The 18,922-nt window shown below is 37.7% G+C and overlaps 1 protein-coding gene across 1 annotated transcript in view; it reads left to right on the top strand.

Moving 5' to 3' along the window:
* Window positions 1–18,922, top strand: part of Dpyd (dihydropyrimidine dehydrogenase) — an 800,444-nt gene that overhangs the window by 727,728 nt on the left and 53,794 nt on the right. The window contains exons 22-23 of the mRNA XM_090333954.1: window positions 9,519–9,659; window positions 13,276–13,441. Coding sequence (XP_090190080.1) covers window positions 9,519–9,659; window positions 13,276–13,441 — 307 coding nt within the window. The remainder of the gene's footprint in view (window positions 1–9,518; window positions 9,660–13,275; window positions 13,442–18,922) is intronic.

Raw genomic sequence — 18,922 nt, 5'->3', positions numbered from 1 at the left:
CTAACACTGAAACCTAGTTATAATACTCTTCTTAGTTATAATAGTGTTTCTAAACAAATCACATCTTTTATTCTCTTCTTTCAAAATACTTTGGCTATGATTTAATGGTAAGTTATCATGCAGGTAGGCAGTTTAAATACTTACCAATCAACAAGGTTTATAGCATACTTGCTGTGTGTCCAGCAGTGTATGCTAAAGGTTGAAGTCATTCCAAGAACACACAGGGCAAAGCCCAAGGCTCAGGGACTTCTAGGATCTTGGTAGAGCTAAATCATTAACATGTATTTATTATGCACTCATGGGCAACCCAGGAATTATGCGAGGAACTAGGAATATAACATGAATTTTAAAAAGAAGGGAATCTATCCTTATGGAGCTAATAGTCTAGCAAGGGAGAAAGACACATGTTAAAATTATTTACAGTTCAATCAAATATGTACAAAATGCTCTGGGAAAACAGAGGAGTGAACAGGATTAGTTCTGCCTCGGGTAATTGTGGAAAGCTTCACAGAGATGATGGTATTTAAAATGGAGTTTAATAAATTAGTGTTAATTAAGCAGAGAATTAATAATAAAAGCTAATATTTATTGAATTCTTATGAACTCATGCTTGTGAATTAGCTCGTTTATGCTTTTCACAATAACTATTTGAGATCCTTATATTATTTCTATTTTACTAAGAAGTTAATTGTAAACAGAGCAGTCAAATAACTTGCCAGAGGTCACACAGCTATAAAGATATCCACAAGGCCATGATTTGATTGTAAAGTTTAGCTCTAGAACCTGGGCCATTAAGTACCATCCTCTCAGGGGAAAAATTAAAAATGAAAAGAAGGAAGTGACATTCCCAGCAATTCAGTCTGTTTGCAAGCATAATGTTCAAACATACTTGTAACAATATGAAATCCTAGGATGTGAAATCCTTCTGCAATCCCTGGATCAAGGAGGCAGTGTTGTGTCAAAGTGATAAACTCATCTTTTGTTAAATAGAAATTCATAGGAAAGACAACTGAGAACCAATAATGAGGACAACAACCTGAACTCAGAACTTTGTGCTTATCAGGCACATCCTCTACCTTTTGAGCCATGTCCCCAAGTCCTTTTTGTGTTTAGTTTGTTTCAGATTACCTTTACCAGGGCAGGTCTTGAACCTTGATCCTCTTATTCCTGAATAGCTGTATTATAGGCATTCAGCAACACACACATGGATTCTTGGAACTTCAACACCATTTCAATGTGTATGGGGACTGGCTAACAAAACACAGAGTCCCAGTGAGACCAATGTGCATGGCGATTGCTAATGTTACCAGGTAACCACATGGTCAGAATGGGAAGTCTTTGCACAAACCAGGTGTGTCTCTTCTCCTTACTACATGGAAGCTCTCAGTACTGCCCTAGGGAAAGCTAGACCACCCAGAAGGTGGTCTCTCAGGTCTCTCAGGTCTCTGATTTTCTCCATACCTCATCTGCATCAGTTTGTTTCCATTTCATAATGAAGGCCCCTTAAGAAAGAAGCAAGCAAACGAGGTCAGTGGTGGGAGGCCAACAGAAAAGAAAGAGACAAAAGCGGAGCAAGTACTATGGTGTCTGCCAATGGGTATAAAACTTGATGAGCCCAGATGAGATGGGCCCTATAAAGAAACCACAGGTACAGCTATCCTCGAAAGCAAGCAAGCAGGTTGTGCCTCCTATTGGAGGTGATTTTTGTCTCTTGGCTGAGGACAACTGAGGTGACAGTGTGCACACTTGGCCTGGTTAAATGAGAAATGTGTTTTATTCCCAGGCAGCATATAACGAAGACTTGAGAGTCTGCCAAGACTTATAAAGTCCCCCAAATGCTTCTCACTTCTGCTGATAGATATGAGAATGAATTCTCATCCTCTTTATGAAGCCAGGAATGTATCTCTAACGTCTATGAATTTCTGGGCTGGAAAATGAATGGTTTAGAGGCTCTAGTGATGTTTTCATCTCTTCTTCCTGCTGCTTCGAGTAAGAGATGGACTGCATCTCATAAGACTGGTAAGACGGTGTCAGCAGGAGACCAGTCAGCCTGATCGAGTGGTTGATTATTTCAATTGAATTGTGAAAGGAAAAGAGAAAAGTACTCAGATAAAACTGTAAGACCATATTAGATACTCGGGAGCATAAAGAGGATAGCACAAAAAGAAAAATAGTGGAAGACTTGTGCAGCAATTTTCAGAAGAAACCAGAAAAAATAGGCTGGAGGCAACATTAATATTCTCAGTTGTCTATCTACCAACAAGTAGCTGATGAAAAATTTATTACACTGAACTTAAAAAAGAAAAAAATCTGAACAGAATTTGGTTTGAAGCCAAGCATCTCCTCAGTCTTCTGGGGATTTGTTGAGATGTGATTCCTGGCTGGAACATGCCAATAGATGTGAATATGGTATAGAATAAATAGGTCTAGTAATCTTTTGTAGAATGTTATATGCTATAGGATATAGAGAATATATTATGTGTTAGATGTTAGAGGATGCGTGTAATAGTTATATTTTATAGAATAGAAAAGTCTAGTTGTACTATATAAAATATATTTTGAGATAGAGAATATGTTACACATATTCTTTTAGTGTAATGTCAGTATACCATGTATATATATATATATGCCATAGATATATAGATATAGATATAAACCCAATTTTAGGATACACAGAGGAACAGCATAAGCATTTATAGAATTCATGGGAAACTCCCACTCCACTAAAGGGAACCCATCTGAAAAATTTTCAAATTGACTGGTTGAAAATGTCATCTCACAGAAGAAAGTGGACTTGCTGCATTTTCTTATTCCAGGTTACTTTTAAAATTGTATGTGGGGAGGGCAAGGTGCTGAAATGACTCTGAAGGGTAGACACTGCCCATGTGAAATTAGAGAGTGTTAGGCCAAGGAAAGGAAACCTCCACTTAAAGTGTCCAGTGTCCTCCCTTCTAGAAGATGTGATTTCAGGAAGTTCTTTTTTTTTTTTGCTAGTCCTGGGCCTTGAATTCAGGGCCTGAGCACTGTCATTGGGCTTTCTCAAGGCTAGATAGAGTTCTACCACTTGACATATAGCACCACTTCTGGCTTTTTTTTATGTATGTGGTACCAAGGAATTGAACTCAGATCTTCGTGCATTCTAGGCAAACACTGCCACTAGACCAAAGTCCTGGCCCTGATTTCAGGAAGTTCTGAGCCCATTGCTCAGATCCATAGCATTCATAGAATCTGCAGTCACAAATTACATCCTGAAGATGAATCAAGAAGAATGTCTCTATGCAAAGTAGAAACTTGATAACAGATTCACTAAGTTTCCCAAAGAGTAAGAAAAAGGTTAAATATTTATATATTTCAGAACTCAATGGCTCTTTGAAAAAAGAGGCACATGTATAAAAAACATTAAAATGTGGTATCAACATTTAAGAATGGACCAGTGGCTGGTGGATCATGCCTGTGATCTTAGATAATCAGGAATCTGAGATATGTGGACAGTGACTCAAAGGAAATTCATGAAACTTTTATCTCTAGTCAACCACCAAAAAAAGCCAGAAGTGGAGATGGGGCTTAAATTGTAGAGCACTAGCTTTGAGCTAATGGGACAGCATCCAGACCCCAAGTTCAAGCCCCAGTACTGACCCCAATATATATGTATATATATGCAATAATATATGTTCATATATTAAGGATATACATACACACATACACACACACACACACACACACACACACACACACACACACAAAGGATGTGTTTGAAATGCTAAAGTTTCAAGATACATGAGTTTTGGAAAAAATAAAAAATGTATTTTGGTCTATTAAGGGTTTGGGTTTTTTTTAAACAAATTTATAAACACCACTTAGAATAGTTGGCATACTGTTAAATTATAATTAGAGGAAAGAGCTTTCCATTCTACTTTCCTTCCTCCTCTCATGGTCATACAGAATGCTCTCAGAACTGAAATGGATCAGCCAAACATGTGAGAGTGAATGCCTAAGATAAGTAATGATATCCTTAAAACACACTTAGTTGCACTAAATTCATTTAGCCAAAGCATCCTGTGAGAATTTGCTTTGTCAAAATGTAGTAACACCTCACACACACAAAAAAAAACCACTGAGTTCAGGGTCAAATAGAACCCTAGTGAACCAAACTTTCCCACAGCCTCACCCATCTGTCTCTCTCACTAACATGCTTCTACCACTTTGACTTGTGTGTCTTGATGTGTTGGTGTGTGCTTGCTTCTCTCCCCCTTCAGGGCCGCTTATGGCTTTGTTCCTCACATACTCAACAGAGCCCTCAGTCACTATGCTTGTATCGAGTTCAAACTCAATAACTACTTTTCATTTTGTACTTCATTCTTTCTTCCTTTTTTTATTTCTTCTTTATCTCCTGGTTGTTGGTTGTGGGGCTTGAACTTGGAGGCTGGGTGCTGTCCCTGAGCTCTTCCGCTCAAGGCTAGTTCTCTACCACTTGAGCCACAGCTCCACTTCATTTTCTAGTGCTTGATTGGTGATAAGAGGCTCACAGACTTTCCTGCTCAGGTTGGCTTCAAACCATAATTCTTAGACCTCAGCCTCCTGAATGGCTAATATTACAGGCATGAGCCACCAGTACCTGTCCAGCAACTACTTTTCTAAGTGTACATACCCCTTTTCTACCTAGTAGCTCAGAGGATATAGGGGATAGCAGGAACAATTTGCATGCTGCATTTTTGAAATTTCTTGTATTGTATGAGACTGTTGTACTTCTTTGATGACAACTAAACATTGCTCTAGTTTCTTTAAAAAGGAAAAATGGGGGGTTAGGGATTTAGCTCAGCGGAAGAGCCCTTGCCTGGCAAGTGCAAGGCCCTAAGTTCGGTCCCCAGCTCTGAAAAAAAATTTTAAAAAAAGGTATAAAAAGGAAAAATGGATGGGCTGGGTGCTAGAGTGCTTGTTAGCATGCACGAAGACCAGGGTTCAATTTCTTGGTACCACATACATAGAAAAAGCTGGAAGTGTTGCTGTGGCTCAAGTGGTGCTGTGGTAGAGCTCTGCCCTTGAGAAAGCCCAAAGACAGTTTCAAGCCCTGAGTTCAAGCACCAGGACTGGAAAAAAAAAGAAAAAAAGAAAAAATGGAATGTAGGAGAAATTCATAAATGTCTTGGAGAAAAGATAGGACAGAAAGAGATATAATTCCAGTGGAATTCTAGAGAGAGATCAATAAACAATTGACTTTGGGGCCTTAATAAAGGAAGTAATTATTTAAGATCAGCATAAATTCAGTGTATCCATTTCCTATTTTGATAGGTTTATTAAGCAAGGAATGACTTGATATTAAAATATAAGAGCATGTTGCTAGTGACTCACACCTGTAATCCTAGCTATTCAGGAAACGAGATCTAAGGAGCAAGGTCCAAAGCCAGGTAGCACCAGGACCTGAGGTTCAAATCCCAGGACTGACAAAAATATAAAAAACAAAGATAAGACCACGTCACATTGGTACTTGCATATATAAAGAAATAGTTAAGTAATTAGACAGCTACATCCAGGTAATTAAAATAATGGAACATTTAGGTTACAAGTTGCTGCCCTTTGTCTGACCTATGAAGAGTTTGGGTGACTGTATCAGTTTTAGAAAACATACTGATCAAATGTGAAAACTTCACACTGAAAAGAACAACTAGTATGCCAGATAATAATCTCCATGAGAAAATACTTCAATCAACTATAAAAATAGGTCAAAATCTAATAAAATTTATATTAATCACAAGGTGAAAAGTAAGAAACATCAGAGATCAAGTCTCTGTAGCTCCTCATTCTTTGGCCCTCAACTTTATATCAAACAGAAATATTGAGTCATCTACCTTTTCAAAACTCTTGTGATTATCCTAAACAATAATTAATTGATAAAGAGGTGATTCTGCCATTCCGTAGCCCTCCATAATGCCAATGCCATGAACACTTACATTAAAATCAAATGTGTCATCTATAATTTAAAGGACTCAGCATTGCTTTCTCCCCAACACACATCTACACATAAACAATTCTCCTAATCAGGGCTGGCTACGGCAGACTGCTCAACCTTTGTACACCCAGACTCTGCATGGAATAATAAGTGTCGGGTCCCTCACCTCTGCAGATGTGTGCCTGGGAGGGACTGAAGGAGCCATATGTGCACAATGATTACACGCATCTTTCCACAAACTCCATATTCTGGAATATGGACCCAGGGGTATTCATAAGCTGACAGTGTACCTGCTGAATTTGGGTTTTGTATAAATGTCCATATTTTCAGCCACTGAGAATGAGGATTCATTTGCCTTGATATTCTTTCCCAAAATGATTTTAAATAATTATCCTTATTTTACTTTCTTCCAGATTAAAGAAAAAGTAATTTTCTTATTGAATTTAATGAATGTGAAATGAATTTTCCACACCCCTTGTTAATAACTTCTAAGGACTCCAGCCTTCTTGATTTTTCTTTTTGTATTAAATAATGATTTGAAAAAGACAACAGCAAATCAACAACAGAGTAAAAGTCCTATTTAATGTACAGAGAATGTGAACTGCTTTTCTTAATAAAGTATCTTCAGCATATAAATTGTGAGTGATTGAAAAGCTCTATAAGCCTTATGACTATTGAGGGAATTAACTGATTAAACATCTTTTGAATTTTTTTTTTTTTGCCAGTCCTGGACTTGAGCTCAGGACCTTTGCACTGTCCTTGAACTTCGAGTCTAGAGCTCTACCACTTGAGCCTCAGTACCACTTCCAGCTCTTTTCTATGTATGTGGTATCGAGGAATAAAACCCAGGTCTTCGTGCATGCTAGGCAAGCACTCTACCACTAGGCCAAACTTGTGGCCCCCATCTTTTGAATTTTTAACTGGGATTTTGGTCCTCATATTCTGATTCAGTGTAAAACAATGCTTTTATTTACTATACACTGAAAAACTATTCCTATCATATATAGCCTTTTCTACTTAAATAGTGACCTCATGCATTTAATACCTTAAACCATTATTACAAGATATCAAAAATATACAGATTCTTTGACTGTCTTATGTATAATGCTCATATTAATCTAGATATTTTTGATAACCTGTGTTCAGTAGATTAGCTATTATCAGACCTGTGTTTACTATTACAATGTATGTTTAGTTCATAGACACACATGCAGAAGATATCCATATTTAACAAACAGTTAAGTACCCACCATGTTTTCATGATCTGCAAGAACAAGGTACACCAAGTGGTACAGATGAAGAAATTAGCTCATGGAAAAACTACAGAAAAGGGAGCTAGATTTGAATGATGTGTGTAACCTGGACTAGATTTTGCTGAATGAAGATTAACAAGAGAGACACCCTAACAGAGTGCATGTGACCTGGTGATTGCATATTTGGTGTTCAAAAGCACTGGTCTGAATCCCTGCTTTAAAAATGATTTACTTTTTATCATGGACCCAAGTCATTCACAACATATATGAAACTGAAGCATTAAAATGTTTTAAAATGATAGCACTAGCCTGAAATAGATATAAAAGTCAAATATTATCTGTTACCATTAATGCCAGAAAATTGGTTTTAAAAAGTCATAAGCCATCAGCAGAAAGGGAGGGAAGAAATGAGGGAGGGAGAGAAGGAAAGAGGGAAGGAGAGAGAAAGAAGAAAGGAAAAAGAAAGGAAGGAAGGAATAGAGGGAGGGAGGGAAGAAGAGAAAGAGGGAGGGAAGGAGGCAGAAGGGAAAGGGAATGAGAAAAGGAAGGGAAAGAGAAGTAGCAAAGAGAAAGAGAGAGTATTCACATATTGATATTTGGTTAGGAAAAGAAAAGGAAAGTTTGAGGAAAGCCTTGTGAAGTAGTGACATTTGAGGTATCTTTGACATATCCATGGAGTTGAAAAGTATGACTGGAGATCAAAGAATAATGTTTAAACATTATATATAGAAAGAGGATTCAAAAGATATTGCAGATTAAGGACTTGAAGATAATAAGTGAGATATTGGAGTAGGAAGGAAGTGCAGTAAAACATAATTCTGAACTTTATGCCTCCATGATTGGAAAAATCCTAATGTAATATTATTCACAATACTGAAAAACAAAACACCAAGGAAAGGAAGATCCAGTTTGGTGTTCTTGGTAAGTTCACTGAGTAAAGACATTGTGGTTCTGGGTGACAACGTTTGTCATGCAGATGATAAATGCCAACCATGAACTTGTGAAAGCAAGACAGAATGGAGATACAGATTTAGCCATCAAGTACCCACCTACAGGCAGACTAAAGTATTGTTGAAATTATAATGTGAACATATTGAAAAGGAAGTAGAAAAGCCATCCGTCGCCATTTTCATCATTGTTCTTGAACTTACATAAATAACGTAAACTTTGTTTCCATTTGAAAGCTCACAGCAGTGTATTGTCATTTAGTGCTAACAGAGAAAACATTTTAAAAAGGACATCCAAGGTCATAACAAGAAGCCTCAAATAAAACACCAAAAAGAATAAGGAAAGATGGCTTTAAGAATAGTCAACCCTTCTTTAACATGGACCTTGAACTGAAACAAAAGATTCTCATTTTAAAAGCGCAAAACAAAAGGGAATCTTGATAGCATACTAATTTGACAAACATTGCTACATTTTTCGGTTTTGCTTTGTGAAACAAAGTGTTTCTTACTATTGATGAGACATCCTCTTTCCTCCATGTATTAAACATACTGCCAATTAATGTGAAGAACAAAGCAATGTGTAGCCACAGAAAAGACCTTCAGTGGTGACAGAAGAAAATTCAGGTTCTTAAAGAGAAGGGGTATGGGTAGCTCACACATGCAATTCTAACTATTCAGGAGGATGAAATCTAAAGATCTCGGTTCACATATATCCAAAACAGTCAAGTCCATGTGACTGTTAGTGCCTATTAACTTCCCAAATGCTGGAAGTGGAGCCCCAAAGCTGGAAGTGGTGCTAGCGAGCCAGCTTTTCACAAAGAAAGCTAAGGGAGATTTCCGAAGTTCCCAATGTCAAACTGTGTCAAACTTCAGTACCACAAAAAAAAAAATGAAGAAAGGAGGAAGCAAGGGATGGAAGGAGGGAGAGAAGAAAAGAGGGACGGAAGGAAAGAAGAAGGCATGAAGATGAAAAGAAAGAAAAAGAAAAGTAGAGGAGCATCCGATCTGATATAACTACTGTATTAGCCTACCTTCCACAAATTAGACTGCTTAAATAATGAAATCGAATCTTCTAGGCACGACAAGTGGGTGTGTTATCAAAGCATGTCTCCCGGTGAAAATCAAGAATCCTTATGTATATATGAATGTATAACATTATTTTTCCCCTCGTTCTAGCCATCTACACACTTTCTGTTGTGTATTTCTAAGCACTGCCATCTTTCAGAAATATTTAACCTATAGTGATTGTGGAAAGCATCTATATGAGCACTGTGACACCTAAAGTCTTTCAAGATAAGACCATGCATCCCCATCTGAAACCAGAAAAGATGTAAAGTAAGCACTGTGACTCCTCTGGTGCCTGTCTTGCAGGATGTCATTGGAAAGGCACTGAAGTACCTGGGAACATTTGGTGAACTGAGCACCTTAGAGCATGTTGTGGCCAAGATCGATGAAGACACATGCATCAACTGTGGAAAATGCTACATGACCTGTAATGACTCGGGCTACCAGGTAAGAATCCTGATGGAATAATAGCACATTTCTTCCAGTCTTAGGGTCAAGAACATCTATGGCTCAGTGTGCAACTCAAAGGAATTAGAGAAAGACAGAGAAATAGTGCACCATCAAAGAAAGTAAGTGCCTCAAGCCCAAGCATGTGGTTTAATGACTCACCTTTCTAGGGTCCAGAGCATCTGGCAGGAGTTCATGATAGTGTTCATGGGTTGATCTTAGAAAACTGAGGGATGTTGGTAGTTATTTGGAAAGTATCAGGTTGCCATCTCATAGTTTTAAGAACACGTATAAGATATAACCCATGTAAGTGTTGCCTAGTTCAAACTGAAGACTAGATATTAATGGAGGAAAGGTTCATCCTGCAAAAACATATATGCCATTTATTTAACTTGTGCACAGATATATCTTTCTGACTTCTCACTCTTAACACAAATAATTTTTAAAGGACAGTGATCATGTATACTGTGTCACTATTTAGTTCACTTTATTATTTTGGTATCATTTCATCACCCAAAAACTGGAGAGAGAAATCCACTTACAAAGAGAAATTTGCCCCAAATTGCAGGCATTGGGAAAGAATTATACTTTATTACTGAGGGAATACTGCCCTTGCATCTATAGAGAATTTTTCTCCATTCAGTACTGCTTTTTACACTTTTTCACCAACTACTGAGGAAGGTTGACTGGAAAAACCAGTGATATATATTTTTGACATAGGAAGTGATTTCTAGGTAGTTTCTTAATTGGGTTTGCCATAGTGTAAAGAAAAGCAAACTTAGGGGTTTCCGTTTTTCACCATGGGCTATATTCTTGAAAACACATCTTAGGAACATCTTCTATACAATTACTTTCTTTCTTTCTTTTTTTTTTGCCAGTCCTGGGCTTGGGCTCAGGGCCTGAGCACTCTCCTTAGACTTTCTCAAGGCTTAGCACTCTAACACTTGAGCCTCAGCACCACTTCCAGCTTTTTTTCTGTGTATATGGTACCAAGGAATCGAACCCTGGTCTTCGTGCATGCTAGGCAAGCACTCTACCACTAGGCCAAACTCCAGGCCCCTATACAATTACTTTCATTTGTTTCTACATCTCCTTCCTGTGTATTTATGAGTTTCACGAATGCATAAAGTGTAATTGTGATGCCTTGAATACTCTGGGAACTTGAACTCAGGGCCCAGGCATTGTCAATGAGTATTTTTGTGCTCAAGGCTAGCACTTTATCTCATGCATCACAGCTTCACTTCCATCTTTCCGTTAATTAATCGAAAATAAGAGTTTCATGGACTTCCCTGCCCTGGGTGGTTTTGAACCTCAGATCTCCACCTCCTGAGTAGATAGGATTATAGACCTGAATTACCAGTACCCACCAGTGACTAGCTTTGAACATTTATTTTAATTTTTTATTTTTTAAGACAAGAAGCTTGAAGAAAGCACATTTTAAGACTTGCTAAAAAAGCATTAGCCTACTAAAATTGCTCTAACAACCTACAGGGTATTATTTCTATAAACATGTCTAAGCTATAAGGAAATATAAAAAGTAAGATCCTTTTAAGAAATGATCAGTGGGATATGCTAAATATATAATAAAGTGCCTCATCTTTCTTTTTAAAGAAAAGTTCACTCACCTGATTCAACCTAAGGGTAAATCCCCATGTTCTTCGTAAAGAAAGTTTGAATATTTTTGACAGATATATTTAATATCTTGAAAATCTCTTCCTCAAGGTGACATTAGTTCTACATCAAAAATTTTAACTAATTGATTCTGGGTGAAAGGTATCTTTAGCAATTATTTTGAAAGTATTAGTCATACGGTTTCCACTTTGATTGCATCTGTCTTCTGGTTAACAAGATAAATCAGACAGTCCTGTAGATTCATAGCATCCTAGTTTTAATATGTCCAATCTCAGAACTTATAGCTCCTACCTTATACCTCTGGAACTCCAGCATTGCTATAGCTTTAGTAATAAGAGTCACATTAATGAGGGAAAAAAATGACACGCATGTATTACAGAAGATCTTGAAAGGACTTCTCTTGTCTTCTGTTTCAAAAGAATTTAAATTTGTATCTCTGCAACTTTCATAAGTATAAGATTTTTAAGCCAAAGAATTTAGCTTCTACAAATTCTTTCATTGGATTACTGTGTTTAAAAGGAACAGAGAAGAAAAGAAAATTGTTTCTACTCATCTAAACAAAATTTGAAATGTTTTATAAAGCAGGGCCACAATTTATGTGGAGATTTTCTTAGAGTATGTTGTAGTTATAGTGCTTGGTCAGATACTAGCATTCTTTCCTTAAAAGGTAAATTTTCATGCCTTTAAGGCAACCTATCAATATTTATTTGATTAGGAATTTTTTTTGCCAGTCCTGGGCTTGAGCTCATGGTCTGAGCAGTGTCCTTGGACTTTCTCAAGGCTAGAGCTCTACCACTTGAGCCTCAGCACCACTTCTGGCTTTTTTCTATGTAAGTGGTACCAAGGAATTGAACCCAGGTCTTTGTGTATGCTAGGCAAGCACTCTACCACTAGGCCAAATTCCTGGCCCCTTGATTAGGAATTTTTGACTCTACATTATCAGAAGTTTCTGTATCCATGAATTCAACTATAATTTTATCAGAAATGCATGGAAAAAATGTTTCTATTACTAAAGTGTAGCTTTGTTTTCATTGTGTGTGCATGTGTATGTGTGTGTGTGTGTGTGTGTGAACTCTTTATGCAGTATTTACATTGCATCGGGTATTACAAAATATTTATTCTAACTTGCTGAAATTTATTCTAGATTGAAAGAAAGAAGGAAGAAAGTAGGAAGCAAAAGGAGGGGTGGAGGGAGGAAGAAAGGAGGAAAAGAGGGCTAGGACTGTGGCTCAAGTGGCAGAGCGCTAGTCTTGAGCACAAAAGCTGGAAGACAGTGCACAGGCCCTGAGTTCAAGTCCCAGGGCTGGTAGGGAAAGAAGGAAGGGAGGAAGGAAGGAAGGAAGGAAAAGAAGGAAGAAGGGAGGGCCCTGGGCCCTCGTTTCTCAGGCTGATGGGGGTCAAGGTTGGGATGGCTTCCTACTTGATGCTTTCTCCCTTTTGTGAGGGGACAATGCTTAAGGTTATCATCATCATCATCATCATCATCATCCATCATCATCTCTTCCTGTTCTACTGTTTTCTTCTACACATGTTATTTATAACGTAAACCAGTTCACTTCATTATCCCACCTGACAGCCATGCCTTTGGTGGGGGTGGGGGGGAGGAGGAGGAGGAGAAGAAGAATGTGTATACACCCACTTTGCCATCTCCTGGCAGAGGACTTTTTTGTCCAATTAGGACTAGCCAGACTCGAGGCTGTGCTCAAAGAAAGCTGGAGACTTAGTGTGGTCAGAAATATTTCCTCACCCAATAAAAGATAATACTTCAAAGGACTGTTTTTTTATACAATATGTTTCTAATTGAAAGGAGTTCCATCTTTTTTCCTTCTCCATCGGTCAGGCTGTTGTAATAGCTGCATGGTGATGCTGAATGGATGTGAGTCTTAGACGGCAGCATTGTGGCAGTGGAGCTAAATACTGATGGTAAAATGAGGCTGCGGCCTTGGTGATCATTGACATGGGTGTTCTTTGTTTCTGTTTGCAGGCCATACAGTTTGACCCAGAAACGCACCTGCCCACCGTTACTGACACATGTACAGGCTGTACTCTCTGTCTCAGTGTCTGCCCTGTAATCGACTGCATCAGAATGGTTTCCAGGACAACCCCTTATGAGCCAAAGAGAGGCTTACCCTTAGCTATGAAGCCGGCCTGTTAGAGTTGCTTCGCAAAACAGCGGCAGCAAACTTTGAGCCACATGCATAGCCTCATCTTTTGAAAAGTGCGACCATTGGGTTTAGTTCTCTCCAAATTAAAATGTCTATAATTTCTAACTAAATCTCTAAAGTTAAAAGAAAATATCTACCACCAGTAACCAATTAATGGTCATAACATAGAATAATTATTTTCTGAGGATCACTGCTAGTTACTGTGTGGCAGTTAATTGGATGTTCGTTGTCAGTTGTCTGTTGTGAAAAGTCAACTTTTTTCATGGCAATTAGGGTGACAATTTCCAAATTGCCCTATGCTGTGCTCCATCTTTGATTTCTAGTTGCAAGTGAAATTCAGTATTTGGGAGCAAAGTATACGTTAACATGCAGGAAAATATTCCCCAGGAAACTTTTATTTTTTAGTTGAAAATTATTTGAAATTTTATACTGTTTCTAAGAAGATATAACTATGGCAGGAAAATGGAAGGAAATCCTAAAATTTTCTTAGGCCCTCTTGGCTAAAATAGCTTATTTTTGATGCTAGATAATTGCTCCTCTTGTGTGAGAAAAATGTCCCCACTACTCACCAGTGGAGCCATGATTCCCTTCCTTATATATTGAGTGTGTTTTCATAGTGAAATTAGATGGTATGGGGGAGATCAGGTTAATGCCATTCCTTTGTTATGCACAGTTCTGCTGTGTCTGCTTTTAATAGTAGCCTTCGTGATTCTAGCAATTAATGCTTGAGCAAAATCCAAATTAGAAAGCACTGAGTTACATATGTGATTGGTCAACAATGAGAACTATATTATTGGTAATACACATACAATATGCAAAAAATTGGCTACTTGGTTTTTATTTGGGGAGCTTAATTAAAAAGTAATGGAATAAAGCCTGTCACCAGTAGCATATGCCTGTAATTTTAGCTATTCAGAAGGCTAAAATCTGAGGATCATGAGTCCAAGACAGCCTAGACAGAAAACTATGTGAGACTCTTATCTCCAATTAACCACCCAAATACCAAAGTGGTGCCATGGCTCAAAGTACTAGCGCATTAGCCTTGAATGTAAAAGCTCAGGAGCAGTGCCCAGACGGAGTTCAAGCCCCATGACTGACCAAAAAAAACATTGCAAAGAAAGAAATTTGTATTTTCTGAAATTGAATAAAATTTTCTACTGCTCTTTTCTTGCAATCAGTAAATAATATCTCATATAAGTTCATTTATTTCTTCTTTATGATACATGTTAAAAGGAATCTAAGTAGCAAATCAAGAAATCTGGGCTGGGAGAATAAACTATTGGTAGAGGGCTTACCTAGCATGCATCAAGCCCTGGTTTCAATTCCCTGGCACCACATACATAGAAAAATCCAGAAGTGGTGCTGTGGCTCAAGTGGTAGAGCACTAGTCTAGAGAAAGCCCAAGAAGTGACCGTCTGTGTCATATTTCTCTGATATATATATATATGATTGATAAATACATATTGATGATAGCATCCATAAGATTGAATAATATCAAATAAAACTTTATAAAGCATTTTAAATGTGATCTTTTGTTTTCTTTTTCCATGCATGCAATCTTGTGGCACTCATTTAGATTTTGTGGTGGGACATTGTCATTAGTTCTACAATAAACTATGTCTGTTTATTGTTTATATCCATGACAGCTATGTACAACTATCTATATAACTAAATAGATTAGGTAGGATTTATAGATAGACAGGATCTAAATATAAGTATTTAGATTAAAATGTTAGTTCAAATCTGATTTCTTGAACGTCTTACCCTCTTTCTTCGCTGATTTCTAGTCTATTCTTCTTAAATGCATCTTTCACCTGGAATAGGTCAGGCTTTTTGCAAAGATGATCTGAGTGCAGAGACAAATGAAAAGGAAGAATATGTGTACTTACTAATATTCCTTAGTTAATTGTATAATGACAGTGGTGCCTACAAAATGACTCTCTGAATTATTGTTGTGGTACCAAATCTTACCTTCTGGAGTTGCTAACATACATCAAAATGTCCAGTTACTTTGGAACAAAGAAATTTGCCAGAGCTACATGAAGTCATCTGTTTCCAGCCACATCTCCATTGATCAGAATATTTTGTTGTGGGAAAGGTTCACAGCCCCCTGGGAAGATACTGAGAGACTGGGATCCTCTATAAGACACCACCTGCCAAACAGACATTCCCTTTGTAGAACCCACAGGGAAAATTTTCATAAGCGCCACATTCTTCCTGAGGATGAGAACACAATGTTCCAGCTCTTTGCTTGAATCTATGCAATGGTGAGTAACCAGAGCTTGGATTTAAACCACGATGATCTATAATATTACCCTAACTTGTTCCTCATGCACATTTCCTTTTCTCTGTTGTTGTCATCACTTATCCATGACATTTGACAAAAACAGAACTTTTTTTAACATCTGTGACTTGGAGACTCAGAAAGATGAAAGATAAAAATCTTAATACTCTCCTCAGAACCAAAAAAGAGTATAACTATTAATTTCTAACTAATGTGTAAGAAGTTATTTACCATCACCTGCATAGGTGATAGCTAGCTTATTTTACATGTCAGGTTCACCAAACAACAGGACATTGGTTAAGCTTTGCTCTGAATGTTTGGGGGATTGGGGGAGAGGGAAAATGAGCAGGAGTTGTTTTACATTTACAATTAAATTGATGAACTGAGTATATCAAATTGCTTTAATGGTATGTATAATGCCAATGGATTTCCTCCACTGAGCTGAAGATCTGAGTAGCATATAGACTAACCCCCCTCAAGCCAAAGAGAGGTCCACACACCATCTTCAGACTCCTTCTCTGGCCTTAGCCCTTCCTGGTTCCTCTGAATATGAGGAGTTTCATATTGAATTATAAGTTTGGTCTGACTCCCCAGCCTACCAGTTTATCCTGTCAAATTCGGAACTCACATATCTTCCCTGATTATGTGAGCCAATCCCCTAAAGCTACTTACTTCATTGAACCCCACTGCTTTTGTTTCTCTGGTGAATCCTGACAAATACAGCATGTTATCTCATTTGAATTGTACAGTGGTCGAGCATAACTACTGCTGTTTCTTCCCTATTGGCTGAGAGCAGAAGATGCTTACAAAGTCTAAAGAACTTACTCCAGTTCACCTAGCTAACTAGGTGTGTTCCCTGGATTATGTTTAACAGACTGAATGCCTCCCCCCACCCCATTTTGTTCATCCATCTATTCACTGATGGAGTTGTTTATTCAACAAAGTTATCAGATGACTACCATGTATGCAGCACTCCATGAGAGCTGAAGGTAAAGATGAATACTCCCTGTCTTAATCTTTCTGGGTGACTATAACCAGAAAGCATACATTTGATGGCTTATATAAAGGAAGTTTTCCTCTATGCTGTTAGAGGCTGAGAACGTGTAAAATTGAGATGCCAAGAAAGCCACTCTCTGGTGAGGAGAGCCTTGTTTCACAGATAGCACCTTCCCACCAAGTCTACACCATAGGGGAATAGAGGGATAAATGCCCGTGTGTCTATTATAAAGTCTCTGATCTCATGATGAACATTCCACCCTCATCGCCCAATCACTGCCCAAAAGCTCTCTCATTCTATCTCCTCGGGGATCAGAATTTGAACATAGGAATCTTGGAGGGACATGAACTTGTAGGGCCTGGCACTCCTTGGCTCTAAGACCCTGAGAATGCACAGGGGGAAAGGCATGACACTGATTTATGTCATATGGAGTAAGCAATCTTAACAGAAGATGGCAATTAAACTAAGTGTTGCGCTTATAAAAGAATTGCCCACCTGGAGAATGAGAAAAGAACATCTCAGGTAGTACAAATGAAAAAGAAAGCTCAAAACGATGAGACCATCTGAAAAGGCTCTGTCTCACAGACCATTTTATTCCATCTCATTCAAGGACTCTTCTAGACTCCTTGCTAGCATAACTACCTCATCACACCCCTCTACCATCATAAAACTCTTAAGTTACTCCATGTTTTTTCACAACTTAAAATGGAAATCAAGTGCCTTTCAGGAAGTGAGCATCTAGGTCTGATATCAGACCTAGGTATCTAAGCAATTATTGTTTGTGACCAGAGATACTTCTACATCTTGATCTGTAAAGTTGGTTTTAATATATTTTTTCCAGTCCTGGGGCTAGAACTTGGGGCCTGGGTGCTGACCCTGAACCTCTTTGTACTCAAGGCTTTTGCTCTACCACTTAAGCTACCGCACCACCTTGGGCTTGAGCTGTTTATTGGTGATAGGTGTCTCATGGGAATTTTTCTGCCCAGGCTTCAAACCACAATGCTCTGCTCTCAGCCTCCTGAGTAGCTAGGATTGAAGGTTTAAGCCACCGGCACCCAGCTGGTTTTAAGTAATTTTTCTCATAAGGCCATTTTTTTCATTTTGCTTTGTTTTTATCATATTTTATTATTAGAGTAATGTATACAGGGGTTACAGTTACATTCATCGGGTAGTGGGGACATTACATCTTGAATATTGATATCCCTCCTCATAGTTTTCTCCTACTTTCCATTCCTCCATTACTCTTTTTAACTTTAAAAACATGCTATATGAAACACTGGAAACATTAATAAATGTTTTCAGTATAAATCTTATAGTACTTTCTCATATGCACTGTGATTTTATAATATAATATGTTTCTAGGCTCATATATATATGTATATATATATGTATATATTGCTAGGCTCAAAATCAGATAGTCACAGAAGTGAGCTTCCTGAGGTAATAACAGTCATGGAAATCTGAAAAAAGGAAATTCCACACAGTTAAGATGATCAAGTCTGACAAAAATATTAAAGATCATAGTAACAAAATATTACACACATGTACACACACAATTGAGAAGGTAAAATGTAATTGAATATACTTATATGTTTAACATATGACTATATAAATGTGAAAAATAAATACAAAATGACCTTATTTTGCAATCTTAATTCCACAAGCTAATTTTTATTTGTTTTCCTTTAGTTTTGGAGACAGGTTCCCATAGCCAAGTCTCAATTCAAACACTAGCCTCATCTTCAAGTCCTGAGTCTAGAATTACAAGCATACAACACAATACACAGCTAAGCTTGTCATTTATCTTTGTTATTAAGGAGAAGACAAAGTAGATAAGTGACTTACAGAAATTACTATATTTGATTAGAATATATTTGAAATAAAGCCCCAGAGACATGCTTCTTAAGCTATACCCTCCTTATCATATATTTTGTTCTCACTATTATGTTATTCTGTAATATAGATATCTAGAGGTAGGTTATTCACTTTTGCATGCTCTTAGGTTACCAGTAAATGTCCTGGAAAAATCATATAATAGTATTGTTAGAAAGGTACTGCCCTTAAAAATGAGTTTATTACCTGGCAGGTTCTGGTCTCGTTCTATCCTATGAAGTTAATCCAATTTCTAGGAAAGCGATTAGATACACTGCTATCTATCCTGAGCTGAAACATTTACCTCTATCCC

The sequence above is a fragment of the Megascapheus bottae genome, chromosome 6 (genome assembly GCF_031878675.1).
Source record: "Megascapheus bottae isolate mThoBot1 chromosome 6, mThoBot2.hap1, whole genome shotgun sequence".
Lineage (NCBI taxonomy): Eukaryota > Metazoa > Chordata > Mammalia > Rodentia > Geomyidae > Megascapheus > Megascapheus bottae.
The sequence above is the reverse complement of the archived record's forward strand: the minus strand, read 5'-3'. Positions and strand labels throughout refer to the sequence as shown.